The 16,879-nt window shown below is 37.8% G+C and overlaps 1 protein-coding gene across 2 annotated transcripts in view; it reads left to right on the top strand.

Moving 5' to 3' along the window:
- LOC127444566 (catenin alpha-2) overlaps positions 1 to 16,879 on the top strand; it is a 784,313-nt gene that overhangs the window by 153,274 nt on the left and 614,160 nt on the right. For both annotated transcript variants that reach the window (XM_051704010.1, XM_051704013.1), the window contains exon 6: positions 7,509 to 7,775. In XM_051704010.1, coding sequence (XP_051559970.1) covers positions 7,509 to 7,775 — 267 coding nt within the window. The remainder of the gene's footprint in view (positions 1 to 7,508; positions 7,776 to 16,879) is intronic.

Here is a 16,879-nt window from a genome sequence, read left to right as displayed (position 1 = left end):
GTTGTCTGCAAACTTCAGGAGCTTGACTGAGGGGTCCTTGGCGATGCAGTCATTGGTGTAGAGGGAGAAGAGTAGTGGGGAGAGCACACATCCCTGGGGGGCACCATTGCTGATTGTACAGGTGCTAAAAGTGAGTTACCCCTGTCTCACAAGCTGCTGCCTGTTCGTCAGAAAGCTGGTAATCCACTGACAGATAGACATGGGAACAGAGAGTTGGTGTAATTTATTCTGGAGTATAGCTGTGATGATGGTGTTAAAAGCTGAACTGAAGTCCACAAAAAGGATCCTTGCATATGTCCCTGGTCTGTCCAGATGTTACAGGATATGATGCAATCCTATGTTGACTGCATCATCCACAGACCTGTTTGATCAATTAGCAAATTGAAGGGGATCTAGAAAGGGTCCAGTGATGTTCTTCAGGTGGGCCAACACCAGTCTCTCAAATTATTTCATGACCACAGACGTCAGGGTGACAGGTCTGTAGTCATTAAGTCCTGTGATTTTTGGTTTCTTTGGGACAGGAATAATGATTGAGTGTTTGAAGCTGGTTAGCACAGGATCGAAGACACGCTGGTGAGACGCCATCTGGGCCTGAAGCCTTCCTCGTCTTTTGTTTCCGAAAGACGCGGCTCACATCATCTTCACAGATCTTAAGTGCAGGTTGAGTAGCAGGAGGGGGGAGGAGGGGGGTTGCAGGAGGTGTTGGTGTTTATGGGAAGTGAAGGTCAGAGTGGGTGTGGGGTGTGAGATTGGGCCTTTCAAATCTGCAGTAGAACACATTCAGGTTGGGGGTAGGAGTCCTGTAATTTGTGAGTTGTTTCATGCCACTCCAAACTGATGCAGGGTCGTTAGATGAAAACTTCTTTTTCATCTTCTCAGAGTATCTCCTTTTAGCCACTCTGATTTCCCTGTTCAGTGTGTTCCTGGCCTGATTGTACAAGACGTTATCCCCACCCCTGTAAGCATCCTCTTTGGCCTGACGAAGCTGCCTGAGCTCTGCTGTAAACCACGGTTTGTCATTGTTGAACTTTAAATAAGTCCTAGTAGGAATGCACATATCCTCACAGAAACTGATATATGATGTAACAGTATCTGTGAACTCATCCAGGTCTGTGGCTGCAGCCTCAAAAACACTCCAATCCGTGCAATCGAAGCAGGCTTGTAGTTCCCGCTCTGCTTCTTTGGTCCATCTTTTTACAGTCCTTAATACAGGCTTAGCAGATTTTAATTTCTGCCTGTAGGTTGGAAGAAGATGTATCAGACAGTGATCAGAGATTCCCAAAGCTGCTCTAGGGACAGAGCGATATGCATCCTTTATTGTTGTGTAGCAATGATCCAGTATGTTCCTGTCTCTGGTGAGGCATTTGGTGTTTGTATTTGGGCAGTTCACGTGTGAGATTTGCTTTGTTAAAATCCCCAAGAATAATAATAACTGAGTCCGGGTATTGTTGTTCCATGTCTGTGATCTGATCAGCCAGCTGTTGCAGCACTGTGTTCAAACACACGTTTGGCGCGATAGACCCACTCACCAGAATAAACGAGGAAAACTCCCGCAGCGAGTAGAAAGGCTTACAGTTAATAAAGAGCGCTTCCAAATTAGGACAGCATATCCTCTTTAACGTTGTTACATCTGTACACCAACTTTCATTGATATAAAAGCATGTTCCACCGCCTCTCGTTTTCCCCGTTAACTCCGTGATGCAATCCGCTCTGAACAGCTGGAAGCCCGGCAGATGTAACGCGCTGTCCGGAATGGCTTCACTCAGCCAGGCTTCTGTGAAGCACAAGGCAGTAGGTTGAAAAGTCCTTGTTTGTGCAGTTGAGGAGATGTAGTTCGTCCGTTTTGTTAGGAAGAGAGTGGAGATTCGCTAAGTGAATACTCGGCAGCGCTGTTCGAAATCCGGAGTTTGACCAGCGCACCGGCTCGTCTCCCTCGCCTGCGTCTCCTGAACAACAAAGCCGTGACTCCAACTAAAATGTCTAGCAAAACATCTGAATATTCCAAAACCGGGAAAAGATTGTCTGGTACATGCTGTCGAATGTTCAGCAGTTCATCTCTGTTAAAACTGACTGGAAAAAGATTACTAAACACAGGACAAACAAACAAAAACAACAAAAGAACTGAGGAGCTCCACACTGAGGCAGCCATCTGTGGTGCCATCATGATGAAATCATGATGTATTTCAAATATGTCATTGGCAGTGCTTCATGGGATTGTAGTTCATTAAAAGACCTTAAGTGCACAGACTTTTACCTTTGTCTTTTTGTCCAATTTTCAAATCAAAGATTGTAATGTTGTGAATTACCTCCAAACTGGTTCGTTGGGTTCAACTTTTTTCTGAAGGATTTTATTTAAAAACAATATACAATATATTGTATATTGTATATATATATATAAACAGTTCTGTCTGTAAAACTTTATTTTACAGTTATATTTTATAATCGATATATAGATATTACATTTAAGTGAGTGCAAACCTCAGGCCCTTTCCCACCTGCAGTCATGGTACTTTTCCCAGTAACTTTCTAGATGAGAACTCTTACGAGGAACGGAACACCCAAGGAGACTTTTCCCCTTTTGCATTTGTATTCACAAATGGAACCACCGTGTTGTCATCTAGTATCAACCATTTTTCTGATGTTATTTGCAGGCTCGTTCCAATAGCAACAACAACAACAACAAAATCAACAACACAGATGGAGGATGCAGGATCAGAGCTACACTTTTGTTTATTTTGGGCTTTTTATACAAACTGTGGCTGAATCCGAAAATGTAGCCAGCTGCCTTATCAGTTAATGGTTTAAGCAACAGTGTTTTTGGATAAATGGAACTCTCTGAACAGTTTAAAAAGCACCTTATTTCATCTTACCTTCATCCATCCTTATACAGCCTCCGAAGGCAGCATTTACCAGTTTTCGGACGCAGCTTTTGTCTACAGGTTACAGTTTAAACTAGGCATGAGGAGGTGGCGAATGCGTGCTTTAACCACAGAGCACACGCTGAACTCAGTGGACATGTTGAAAATGCACTATAAATCTATTTATCAACACAATCTTTTACAATAAAGGCTTTTATGACATAAATTACTGTACTGAAATACTCACTCATTGACATAAAAAAGGTGTCTTGATGCAAGTTGACTGAGTAGTAACAGGCACGCAATACTTCACTATGTTTTAGTGTATAATAATGTTCAATTACCCACTCTTGATAAACATCTAATTATTTATATCCGTCATCCCAGGAAAAAAAATCGATGTAGTAATCCAGTCAAAAATCACTTTATTTTCTGTATAGTCACACAGTACAGATGTGATGAAAACTCAAAGTGTGTCTCCTGATGAAGTCAAACACACACATGTGAAATGGGTGATTCTCTTTGGATACTTTTTGTTATATGTTATTTCTGTTAAGGGAATTGTAAAATTAGCACAGTTCTCTGAGAAGCAGGCTAGCAGCTAGTTTGTTTACTATGGTGGCTGTGGAGCTTCTCTCCTTTCTCAATGCAGGTTTTTGACCAGTCACAGGCTGCAGCACCTCCCAAAGTCCCACAGTTCCTGTATGCCCCAAAAGTATCTACCCCGGAGTAGGAGCTAAAAATGTCCCTAAAACGGATTCGAGGAACTATAGTTCCTTAGGTGCAAAAGCGAAGAAATGCACTAGACCTGGGGAAAGTACCTAAAATGGGCTTTAGTACCGCCAGTGGAAAAGGCCCTCTTGACTTGTCGGGGCTCCAGACAGCGACTAAAATGGTCAGAAATGCGACCAAAAATAATTGATTGCGACAATTATTTAAAATCTAGTCACCATTGGTGACAGACAGGTTGTGTGCGTTCATATGTGGTTTAGTCAGATATAATCCTGTGAGTTATTGAATGCATCTTGAGAGCGCCCACCAGTGTGTCTCGCGCCGCTTTTCACCCATTCTGTTGTGATGATTTCACTGCACCGCATGTAACAACAAACTCAGAGCGAGAGAGTTGTGACCAAATGACTGTTTTGAACTGGGTCTTTGTCATGAATCACCCGAAAAGAACTGAGGGTGTGAACTCAGGAGCTCAGGTTTGCAGTTTGAATCAGAGTCACTTTCTCAGCGAATCATCCATCAGTGTGTTCACAACTGGGAGCGTAGACATTTCAAAATAGGAGTCCCATGTGTATTTTGGGCTTCTTTATAATTATAAGTTAATATATATATAATATATCTGAGATCCAGCTTTTGACACTTAGGACAATTGAGGGACTCATACACAACTATTACAAAATGTGCAAACATTAATTGATGCTCACGAAGGCAACGCACTACAATATGCATACTATGCTTTATGTAAATATATGTAGATTCTGAAGGTAGGCAGTACAAAAACAAGTTTAATGTCTTAGATTTGTATAAATTATGAAAGGGGTGTGAACATTGATGAGACAAAAGGGGAATGCAAACTTAGGTACAGTATCTTCTAAACTATATATACTGTATATTAAACCTCTGATTAATGGGTTATCAGCTGTCTTCCTTTTCTTCTGCTTTCTGTCTTGTTTCTGAACAGCAATCTAAATCGAGCAATTATATGATTAGGCAACTAAAAACAGCCATTTGGCTCCTTAATGTTTCAGTTAAGGAGCCAATGGCTCCTAAGTCATTTTTTTTAGTCTGGAGCCCTGCTTGTGATACCAGTGCTTGTTTGCATCAGGAAGCATCATGTCAGGACTGTGTGCTCCTACAGAATATTATGTATTGCCTTCTAAGGGAGAGCTGCCAGTGTGTTCATTAAGCACTTTGGAGTAAATTCCTATTAGTGAGATGTACCACCCTAGTGAAAAAATAATATACTTAAGCACACTTTATTCTTGGGTGCTTCAGTATACTAAAGTGTATTGCTGGCAGATTATAAATTGGTATACTTAAAGTCTGCTAAATTGGAACAACTAACTTGGTACATAATGCACTTTCATTTGCCGAAAGCAGTGCTGTGATGCAACTAAAGATGCGTTAAGTATACTTGGTTGTGCTAAAATGAAACTATTTCACGTATACTTAGTACACTTTAAATATCTACCTTTGTATTTAATTTTTGAAATACACAGAATTGACTCAATGTGAAATTGTAATGTATTTTTGTGACATTACAATTGCAACTCCATTACACTGTAAGAGTGCTGGACATACATTAATGTTATACTGCTAATATATTGCTGGCCCACACCACAGCTGAATTTTGGCAGGCATTAATATATGTAATTCTGGCACTTGAATTCATAGTATTATACACTGGGTATTATTAGGAAGAAAGATGGGGGACCAAGCATAGTGGGTCTTAAACCCCTGTTAATCAACAATGTTCTTCAAACAGGATCACATCTATCTCAAAGCAACACTAATCTCACCCCGGGTAACTAAAAAGAACCCCTTTCCTTAACATAAAAAGACATAATTAACATTAAGCTGAATTAAACTTTAACCTCAGTTACTTTTAAATGCTAGTTAATAAAACCCCCAAAGAGTCCCCAAAATCTACACAGACCTAACTCATTAATTATGCATACACAACAGCCAGTAGCAAGTCCCCAAGCAGAAACATCAACAGACGTTACAGTATATTCCTGGAAAGGATGATAATTCCATGTAGTTTTAACACCTGGCATTTTATTAAAATAGGTAAACGTGCCATTTTTCCCTTTGCACAAAGAAAAGTAAAACAATGCAGATGTCTGATTGGTCTATCTTATCACTGATCTACAAAGGCCCCTGGCTTACCTCCTCAACTTACATCTTCAATTCACACAATGTCGAATGCAACATGCTGCTTTAAAAATGGTATAATACACAGGGCACACTGTACTTGCATAACATTGTTGAATGCAAACACAAAAACCAAAAGTCTGATTGAGACTGATTCAATAGATACATAAAGATGAGGAACCCATACACAAGATCCCGCAGCTGAACCAATTAAGTTTTCCAGTAGTATCATCATCAATGGCTTAACAGACTGCATTTCATTTTGTTGAAGAAAAAAAAAAAAAAAACAATTTAAATAATGTTTAAGCAGTGGTTTGTGTGAACTGAAAATAATGACAAGCACATAGTCTTTCTCTATGTAAGCAGATTTAAATCTTTTTAGTTTGATTGCGTCAACATTTGAACTGTGTAAGGGGACAGTTTTTGACTAATATTTATGTAGATAAATAACTATAATCACCATGATTTTGACAATCTTGGAAGCTGGTCTGGAATAAATTGGGTGTATAACACAGTCTGCATACTGACTTCTTAATGTTGTAGTGATGATGTCACAAACAGCCTGTTTGAGGGCCCCACACTTCAAAACTGGTTCTGGCATGGTGACTGCTGCACGTAAATTTAGTATCTCTCTTGTGTTTTAAGGAATGTGCTTTGTACAATTAAAGTACTCAAAATAATGTTTTAATTATCATTTTTAAATTAATAGGTTTTCAGCATTAGTAACCTCTTGTTACAAGACAGACAAATAAAGAGTTTGTTCTCAGTTAATATGATAACAGTATGTTGAAATGCAAATGATCTTAAAAGCTCTCAGAATAGACATGCCGTAATTTAAAATATACAGTATACAGTATATATATTAGGAAAATATTAGTCATATTCCAAGTAATTTTTTGTGCTTGAAGAACATTTTTATGATAATCACTTTTAACACTGTTCAGACAAGTTGTAGAGTCATAAAATAATTTGTAGATGGAAACAAGCACCAAACCAGTGTACTTTCTTAAAGTACACTATATTTGAACTTAATGTATACTTACGCTAATTGCATTTGTAAAAGCTATACTAGTTTACCACCTCATTTGTTGTGATCAAAGTTTCTTTTTGTGCATTTTAAGAACACATAAAATAAGTCCAATTACATGGTATTTTCAATTAGTGTTATTGTATTTGTAGTATACTTATCATGAAATAAATGTATTTTAAATACAATTTGGTATATTACTTTTTCACTAGGGCAGGGTTAGCTCGATACCAAAATTGTGGCTTCAGTACGATAATAGCCTCTGTACTTTTCAATCAATGCTAAATACAGTAGTTACCTTGATACAAACAGATGGGAAGTAGAGCAATGAAAATGCATGATAGAATAGCATATGCAGTGGCAACATTCACTGAACTAATAATTGAAATATACATGAAATTTGTCATGTACAGGCCCAGTTTTAAATCAAGCAGGATCATAGAATCAACATTGGAAAGCATATTTGTCCAATTACATTTACAGATATTCAAGAACATAAACAGAATATATAATATCATATCTGGCATGAAAATAACATTTAACTTAATTTACTCACACATGAATATGATAGTTGACTCAGCAAGCCGAAACACTGACTGGCAGCATTAACTTAAAAACAAACAAACAAACAAACAAAAAAACAAAAACAAAACAAAAACAAAAACAAATGATGCATCCATTTATTTTAAGTGAATGACACTTCTGCATTCACCTTCTAACACAATTTTTGTGTGTGGCAGGAACTGAAGGACCCTCAGTCCAGGGACGAGATGGCGGCTGCTCGCGGAGCTTTAAAGAAGAACGCCACAATGCTTTACACGGCCTCACAGGCCTTCCTGCGCCACCCTGATGTTGCCGCCACACGTGCCAACCGTGACTATGTCTTCAAACAGGTGCAAGAGGCCATCGGTGGCATCTCCAGTGCTGCCCAGGCCACCTCACCTACCGAAGAGAAGCACGGGCATGCTGGCATTGGCGAGCTGGCCGCCGCTCTCAATGAGTTTGATGTGAGTACAATGAGTTTCATATTGTTTTCTGTGTAGCTCCTTTAGTGTCCAGTCACCAGATTTAGTGATTTGGGATACAATCACTAACTGCTATGCAATCCACACTATAGGTTACAATATTTTCATCTATCTGTTCACCAACTGACCGTTGTCCCAGGCAACTAATTTCCAACATAGCTATGTTAGTTTCATGTTTCATTTATATTCAAATCAATATTACATGTCTATATAATAAATTGGATGCAAAGCCATCCACTTCATGTCAGACTGGCTGAATGTACATTATCCCATATATTTTGATCTTGCACTGTTTGGTAACTAATTACTTTGAAAGGAATGACTTGCCTTACATTTATTTTTCATACTGCCCATTGATGTAGCACCATAATTATCAAGACTTATTATACTTCTTAAAGGGATAGTTCACCCCAAAATAAAATGTTCTCATGATTTACTTACCTCCTGGCATCCCAGATGTGTGTCTTCTGAAGAACACAAATTAAGATTTTTAAAAGCTCTGTAGGGCCATACAATGGAAGTGAATGGGTGCCAAAATTTTGAAGTTCCAAAATCCACATAAAGGGAGCATAAAAGTAATCCATATGACTCCAGTGGTTAAATCCATGTGTTCACATATTCATATAGATTCAGAATACATTGATTTAACCACTGGAGTTGTCTTTTATTTTGACACCCATTCACTAGCATTGTATGGACCACAAGAGCTGAGAAATTATTCTAAAAATCTTCATTTGAGTTCAGCAAATGAAAGAAAGTCATGCACATCTGGGATGGCATGAGGGTGAGTAAATGACGAGATAATGTTCATTTTTGGGTGAACTATTCCTTTAAGCAGCTGCCATGCAACTGTATGTTTATGGCCATCTCACACTCTCATTTCTGAATTTAGTCCAAATTTAAACCTTTAATTTTTACACAATTTCCACTAAATTCCTGATGCCACTCATTTAATGTATATGCACACCAGTCTGCACAACCTAGAAGTAAATATCTTAACTCTATTATCTTTTGAAGTGTTAGAGAAGGGTCATACTGTCCGTATACTAATGTCTGATATGAGTTGTGTGGGCCTGTACAGTATGTTTTAATTGGCGTATTACCGGGGGATTTCACCCGGTAATCTGAGTTGACCATTCAGAAATTAGCATGCACTGCATCAGTTCCTGGTCATTGTTACAGTGCATGTCACGTGCAAAGTCAGGGTTTCTTAAGCTACATTATGCAACTATATTTCAGTCAAGAACAAAGTAAATCAGGCATCATAACTGTTTAAGTGACATTTACAAAGCACACATATCTACAACAGCAGGAAAGTGACCTTCCCATCCTTGTCTCTGTCATATGCTCTATTTTTTCTTACTTAAAAACAAGTAATTCTAAGCAAGGCAACATTTTAATAGTAATCATAACAGAAGTGTTGAACTTCCTGTGAGAGACTATTTGGAAAATAATGTGAGGCTGCCATCTAGTGGTTATGGAGGAACTAGGGATAAAACAAGAGTACTGCTGCCTTCATGTGCTGTCAGAATTATCCTACTTCACACTTCTGAAGTGGCAAGTACGAGTATGTCACGTTCAAGTGCTTTGTTGTAGAAAAGAACAGAAAACATGGACATTGCCAGGTTTATTCATACATATTTTTTGAGGAACTTTTATTTTGACAGCATAATACATTACTCCATTAGCCTGCTGACAGTAATGGAATTGTGGTCAAATACAAGCTATTTTCACGGTCTAAAAATGTAGAAAATGCATCATATGGTTGCTGATACACATAAATAAATATGACTGAAAATGCAAGCGTTAACAATTAGCTGTATTTAAAAAAAAAAAAAAAAAAAAAAAAAAAGATAAAACCTGTCATTCACTACAGAAACTGTACTCTCCTCCACCATATTGAAAGATTATGACTCCTCCCATCTCAGCAACTCGGGTATCATCTAGAATTCTGAGTTTCCCACTTGAACTTCCGACTTCACTGGGTAATTCATGTGATCGGAATTCGTCATATTTCCGAGTCCACTTGAAGGGCACATAAGACCATGATCTATCTGCCCTTCATTGATTTTGTCAGACTGTGTTCTTTGTTATCTTAAGACACTGGTCTGACCATATGACAGTCCTAAACTGATCCATGTGTGGGAATATATATATATATATATATATATATATATATATATATATATATATATATATATATATATATATATATATATATTTTATGTTGTTTCTATCATAAAATTTTCAACATGTCCATTTAGCACATCAGCTGTATGCAATTAGACCAACTCTTAACTACATTTATTAATTCATATTTATATAATTGTTTTAGCAGACATTATCTGACCAAAGCCATTTAAAACGATGAACAAAATTGAATTAATAACAATACTAGAACAGATAGCCTAGAACACTTCCTACGCTAGGCTGTTAATTTAATTGTAGTGCAAGTGTGTTGATTAGTATGTTTTTTTTTAAGTTCATCCACCATGGGGATTCATGGCTTTTGAAGCACCCCCTGTAGGCACTTTTCGAATGTTTCTGAGCATGGTGAGTAATGATTGCATTAGCATTTCCACTTGAGCATGGTTCGGTATGGTACGATTGTATACCGTTCACGGTTTGCTAACCTTACTCAATTGTGCTGGAGGAACAGCTTTAGTATGTGGTTACTCACGATTGGTCACTTGGTCAATTAGTCCATTCAAATCCTGATTTCAAAAAAGAAACTGTGTCAACGACCCTGGGTTGGTATGGAACGACACTGCTCCACAATAAGAACCATTTGGCCCGATGGTGGAAAAGTACCTTAACTGGCCTCAATGCACGCTCGATGTGGTATTACCCAATATCTCATGCAACATCACTACACCAAAGTGTGGAATCAGAGGAGGACGGCAAGGGCTAAGGGCGCCATTTGTGACAGGGTCTGTGTGTTTAAATGTCAGGGGTGTAGATTCCAGGGGGGTATGGGGGGGAAGTTAAAGTCAGAAGTTTACATACACCTTAGCCAAATACATTTAAACTCTTTTTAATAAATTTTTTTACAATTCCTGACATTTAATCGTGGAAAACTTTCCCCGTCTTAGGTCAGTAAGGATCAGTACTTTATTTTAAGAATGTGAAATGTCAGAATAATAGTAGAGAGAATTATTTATTTCAGCTTTTAATTCTTTCATCACATTCCCAGTGGGTCAGAAGTTCACATACACTTTGTTAGTATTTGGTAGCATTGCCTTTAAATTGTTTAAACTTGGGTCAAATGTTTTGGGTAGCCTTCCACAAGCTTCACACAAGTTGCTGGAATTTTTTCCCATTCTTCCAGACAGAACTGGTGTAGCAAGGTCAGGTTTGCAGGCTCCTTGCTTTTTCAGTTCTGCCCACAAATATTCTTTTGGATTGAGGTCAGGGCTTTGTGATGGACACTCCAATACCTTGACTTTGTTGTCCTTAAGCCATTTCGCCACAACTTTGGAGGTATGCTTGGGGTCATTTTCCATTTGGAAGACCCATTTGCCACCGAGCTTTAACTTCCTGGCTGATGTCTTGAGATGTTGCTTCAATATATCCACATAATTTTCCTTCTCCACGATGCCATCTATTTTGTGAAGTGCACCAGTCCCTCCAGCAGCAAAGCACCCCAACAACATGATGCTGCCACCCCCATGCTTCATGGTTGGGATGGTGTTCTTCAGCTTGCAAGCCTCATCCTTTTTCATCCAAACATAACAATGGTCATTATGGCCAAACAGTTACATTTTTGTTTCATCAGACCAGAGGACATTTCTACAAAAAGTAAGATCTTTGTCCCCATGTGCACTTGCAAACTGTAGTCTGGATTTTTTTATGGTAGTTTTCGAGCAGTGGCTTATTCCTTGCTGAGGAGCCTTTCAGGTTATGTCAATATAGGACTCATTTTACTGTGGATATACATACTTGTCTACCTGTTTCCTCCAGCATCTTCACAAGGTCCTTTGCTGTTGTTCTGGGATTGATTTGCACTTTTCGCACAAAACTACGTTCATCTCTAGGAGATAGAATGTGTCTCCTTCCTGAGCGTTATGATGGCTGCATGGTCCAGTGGTGTTTATACTTGCGTACTATTGTTTGTACAGATGAACGTAGTACTTTTATTTGGAAATTGCTCCCAAGGATGAACCATACTTGTGGAGGTCCACAATTTTTTTTTCTGAGGTCTTGACTGATTTCTTTAGTTTTTCCCATGATGTCAAGCAAAGAGGCACTGAGTTTGAAGGTAGGCCTTAAAATACATCCACAGGTACACCTCCAATTCAGTACACCTCCTATCAGAAGCTAATTGGCTAATCTTGACATAATTTTCTGGAATTTTCCAAGCTGCTTAAAGACACAGTTATCTTAGTGTATGTAAATGTCTGACCCACTGGAATTGTGATATAGTCAATTAAAAGTGAAACAATCTGTCTGTAAACAATTGTTGGACAAATGACTTGTGTCATGCGCAAGATGTCCTAAACTTGCCAAAACTATAGTTTGTTAATATGAAATCTGTGGAGTGGTTAAAAGATTAGTTTTAATGACTTCAACCTAAGTGAATGTAAACTTCTGACTTCAACTGTGTGTATATATATATAAATATATATATATATATATATATATATATATATATATATATATATATATATACAAATTGATCTTGTTTTAAGGATTTTTAGATATTTTTACAGGAAAACAATACAAAAATTATTATCAAGAATATGATTTTTGCCCTAATATCAAAGGTCTTACTAGAAAAAATAAATTATGTTCCAACGTGAATTTTCTTGATTAAAAAATATGATCGTGCCTGGTAACGTGCATGTAAAATGGTTAGAAATAGCATTTTAGCTTAGCGTAAAGCTGACACTTTACACAAGGTTTATTTCTATTTCTTCTGCTCCAATCTTACTTCAAACTGACTTCTCTGACTGCTCGTATGAATGTAACACATCATAAGAAAGTGTTTCACCACTGTTCAAATGCACTTTGGATTGCATAATTTCTATGTATATATTTTTCCATATATATATATTTCCATATATATATATATACGTATTCCCATTACATGTATTTCTTTACTCTCCAACCCTGCATATATATATGGAGGAAAAATGTTGAGGCTTGCAAGCCGAAGAACACCATCCCAACTGTGAAGAACCCTGACACATTTTAGAATAATAGTAAAGTCATTAAAACTATGGAATAACATAAATGGAACTATGGGAATTATGTTGTGACTAAACAAAATCCAAAACTGTGTTATATTTTAGCATCTTCAAAGTACTTACCCTTTGCCTAGAATTTTCAGAAATGCACTCTTGACATTTTCTCAACCAACTTCTTGAGGTATCACCCTGGGATTCTTTTTAAACAGTATTGAAGGAGTTCCCATCTACAGTTGTGCTCAAAAGTTTGCATACCCTTGGAGAATTGGTAATATATGTACCATTTTTAAAGAAAACATGAGTGAGCAGGCAAAACACATTTCTTTGATTTCTTATGGGATTCATATTCAACTGTAGGTTATAACAGAATGGCACACTCATAAAACAAATCATGGCAACAAAGAAAAAAATGAAATGACCCCTGTTCAAAAGTCTTCATACCCTTAGTTCTTAATACTGTGTATTGCCCCCTTTAGCATCAATGACACGTGCAGTATTTTGTAATAGTTGTCTATGAGGCCCCAAATTCTTGCAGGTGATATAGCTGCCCATTCGTCTTGGCAAAATGCCTCCAGGTCATGCAAAGTCTTTGGTCGTCTTGCATGAACCACATGTTTGAGATCTCCCCAGAGTGGCTCGATGATATTAAGGTCAGGAGACTGTGATGGCCACTCTAGAACCTTCAACATTTTCTGCTGTAACCACTGGAGGGTCAACTTGGCCTTGTGCTAAGGGTCATTGTCATGCTGGAAAGTCCAAGAGCGACCCATGCGTAGCTTTCATGCAGAAGAATGCAAATTGTCTGCCAGTATTTTCTGATAACATGCTGCATTCAACTTGCCATCAATTTTCACAAGATTCCCCATGCCTTTAGAGCTCACACACCCCCCCACACCCTCAATGAGCCACCACCATGCTTCACAGTGGGGATGGTATTCTATTCACTATAGGCCTTGTTGACCCCTCTCCAAACATAGCGCTTATGGTTGGTCACTCCAAATTACAGTGTGCCAGAAGCTGTGAGGCGTGTCGAGGTGTTGTCATTTGTGGCATTGGCACAGTAAAGGCTTCTTTCTGACAACTCAACCATGCAGCTCATTTTTGTTCAAGTACCGTCGTATTGTGCTCCTTGAAACAACCGTCTTTTTCCAGAGCAGCCTGTATTTCTCCTGAGGTTACCTGTGGTTTTTCTTTGTATCCTGAATAATTCTTCTGGCAGTTGTGGCTGAAATCTTTCTTGGTCTACCTGACCTTGGCTTGGTATCAAGAGATCCCTGAATTGTCCACTTCTTAATAAGTGATTGAACAGTACTGACTGGCATTTTCAAGGCTTTGAATATCTTTTTATACCCTTTTCCATCTTTATAAAATTCCATTACCTTGTTACGCAGGTCTTTTGACAGTTCTTTTCTGCTCCCCATGACTCAGTATCTAGCCTGCTCAGTGCACCCACGTGAGAGCTAACAAACTCTATTTATAAGACTATTTATACACAGACACTAATTGCAATTTAAAAAGCCACAGGTGTGGGAAATTAACCTTTAATTGCCATTTAAACCTGTGTGTGTCACCTTGTGTGTCTGTAACAAGGCCAAACATTCAAGGGTACTTTTGATCAGGGCCATTTGGGTGATTTCTGTTATAATTATGATTTAAAAAGGAGCCAAACAACTATGTGATGATAAATTGCTTCATATGATCACTATCCTTAAATAAAAGACTGTTTTGTTTTTTTTGCATGATCAGTCATATTTTCAAAATCAATGCCAAAATTGGCCCAAGTCATCAATTTCAAAAACTTTTTTTTAATACAATTTTAGATTTATAATGAAATAAATTAATATGGTGACACAATTATATTTTTGTCTACAAAACTAATTTCAAACATTTAAGCATATGCCTTCAGATCAAAAGATTTTTAAGATCATGAGAAACATTTTGGTCAAGTGTTTCAAAACTTTTGACCGGTAGTGTGTATATATATATATATATATATATATATATATATATATATATACACACACACACACCGTTCAGTCACAACATTAAAACCACCTGCCTAATATTATGTAGGTCCCCCTCGTGACACCAAAACAGCGCCAACCCACATACCTACATAATATTAGGCAGGTGGTTTTAATATTGTGTCTGATCGGTGTACACTGTATATGGGTATAGGTTTGTAGTTTTCAAAACCGTTTTCCCAAACCGGTTTCCCAAAATAAATACAATATACGTAAATAACCCAATTAATCCTGTCCCAGGACCATTAAAAGGAATATTCCTACCAACAAATTCAAGCTTGTAGTAACACCTGTTTTAGGCAGGGGACAGTAAATGCAACTCCAGATGTATAGGCAACGCACAGCTGTACAGACAGACAACAAACCACACTCAGGCTTGCTTGACATTAGCGACATCACAACATGAGGATTCATTCTAGCATTCAAAAATAGCTGGATGGAGCACAATTCCAAATGCAGGGATCTCGAGATGTGTTTTTCTAAGTTTCAAACTACGTTTAACTGAATTATTGCTATTTGTGGGGCTTTCTCGGCACACATTTATAAATGTGATATATGCAAATATATGCAATTAATTTGATTAATTAATTGGCAACTTGTTTAATTACACTTTATGTTTACACTTGTCCTGTATATACAGTACTTTGCATTAGTGCTGCAACCAATGATTATTTTGAAAATTGATTAATGATAACGATTAATTATTTTGATAATCGCATGACTTTGAATTCATATAATTTATACATTATAAAATATAGAACATATCAGTAAAATGTCAGGCAATCACATTAAACAGCATAATCACTCTGTCAACACATTTGATGCAGAAACCAGCGCACATAACATACTATATGCTTATGATATTCTGTGAAGTGACACACAAAGCGCTTCTGTGCTTTGGACAACTTGGGTCATAAATTCCAATAAATGTTAACATTTAAATAATTTAGATTGTTGTCTAATTTGACATTGTGGTGCGTTTTGCTGAAGCATATGACTAAATACTTCTGTTCCAAGGGGCTCTTTAAAAATACATTTCAGTGATCAGATCGGGTATAATTAGATCGGAGTTATTGTACTGAATCAGCATCAGATTTCCTAATCGGTGCAGTCCTATTTAGCGCTGTTCACTTGTGTTCAGATCACCCAAGACGTGATGTTAAAATCAGGTATCATCGACTCTCTCTCTCTTCTCTTTCCTCCCTTCATTCAGTGCTCTTTCAAGTGCACTTTTCTTTTATTTAAGGTGACTCATTCTTGATGGTCAGTATACATTAAGGTATTCCTGCAGCTATAGGACAGCATTAGATTGTGTGTCAGTTATTCATATGATTAGTGGTGTAAAAATCACAGCGGGGGGTGCGAGACAAGTGTAAAGTGTGGAGGTCTCACTCTCCCATACCTCCTGCATTTCTCATAAAGCTTAGAGACACGGCTAACCCCAAGCTTTCACACCTCTGTTTATTAGTGAATATGCATGTGGATAGATATTCATGGCCTGACAGAAAATCCAAATGTTTTTGGCCAATAGTTTTCAGCCAAATTAGTCAATCTAATTACTGTAGTAATCGACAGCATGTCACAGATGTTGTTGATAAAGCTTAACTTGTATTAAACCTAGAACATCCTTTTAAGATCTCTACAGAGAAGACAAAACGGCTGGATAAATGAAAGGGGAGGAAGGTGTAATCCCTGTTTCTTTATCCTGAGCTGAAAACGTCTTAATCTTATTTGGGTTTCTAAACAGAGTGATACCAAAATTAACTGTGAACTCACATGAGAGAGTGTAAACCAGTTTTACAGTTTAGACAGCATTATTTACAGCAGGGTGATTCAATAAAGTTTCCAAGAGGTCCGGTCTCGACATTTCCATCCC

Source organism: Myxocyprinus asiaticus, chromosome 8, assembly GCF_019703515.2.
Source record: "Myxocyprinus asiaticus isolate MX2 ecotype Aquarium Trade chromosome 8, UBuf_Myxa_2, whole genome shotgun sequence".
In the NCBI taxonomy this organism is placed as follows: Eukaryota; Metazoa; Chordata; class Actinopteri; order Cypriniformes; family Catostomidae; genus Myxocyprinus; species Myxocyprinus asiaticus.
This window is presented reverse-complemented; position numbering and strand designations above follow the sequence as displayed.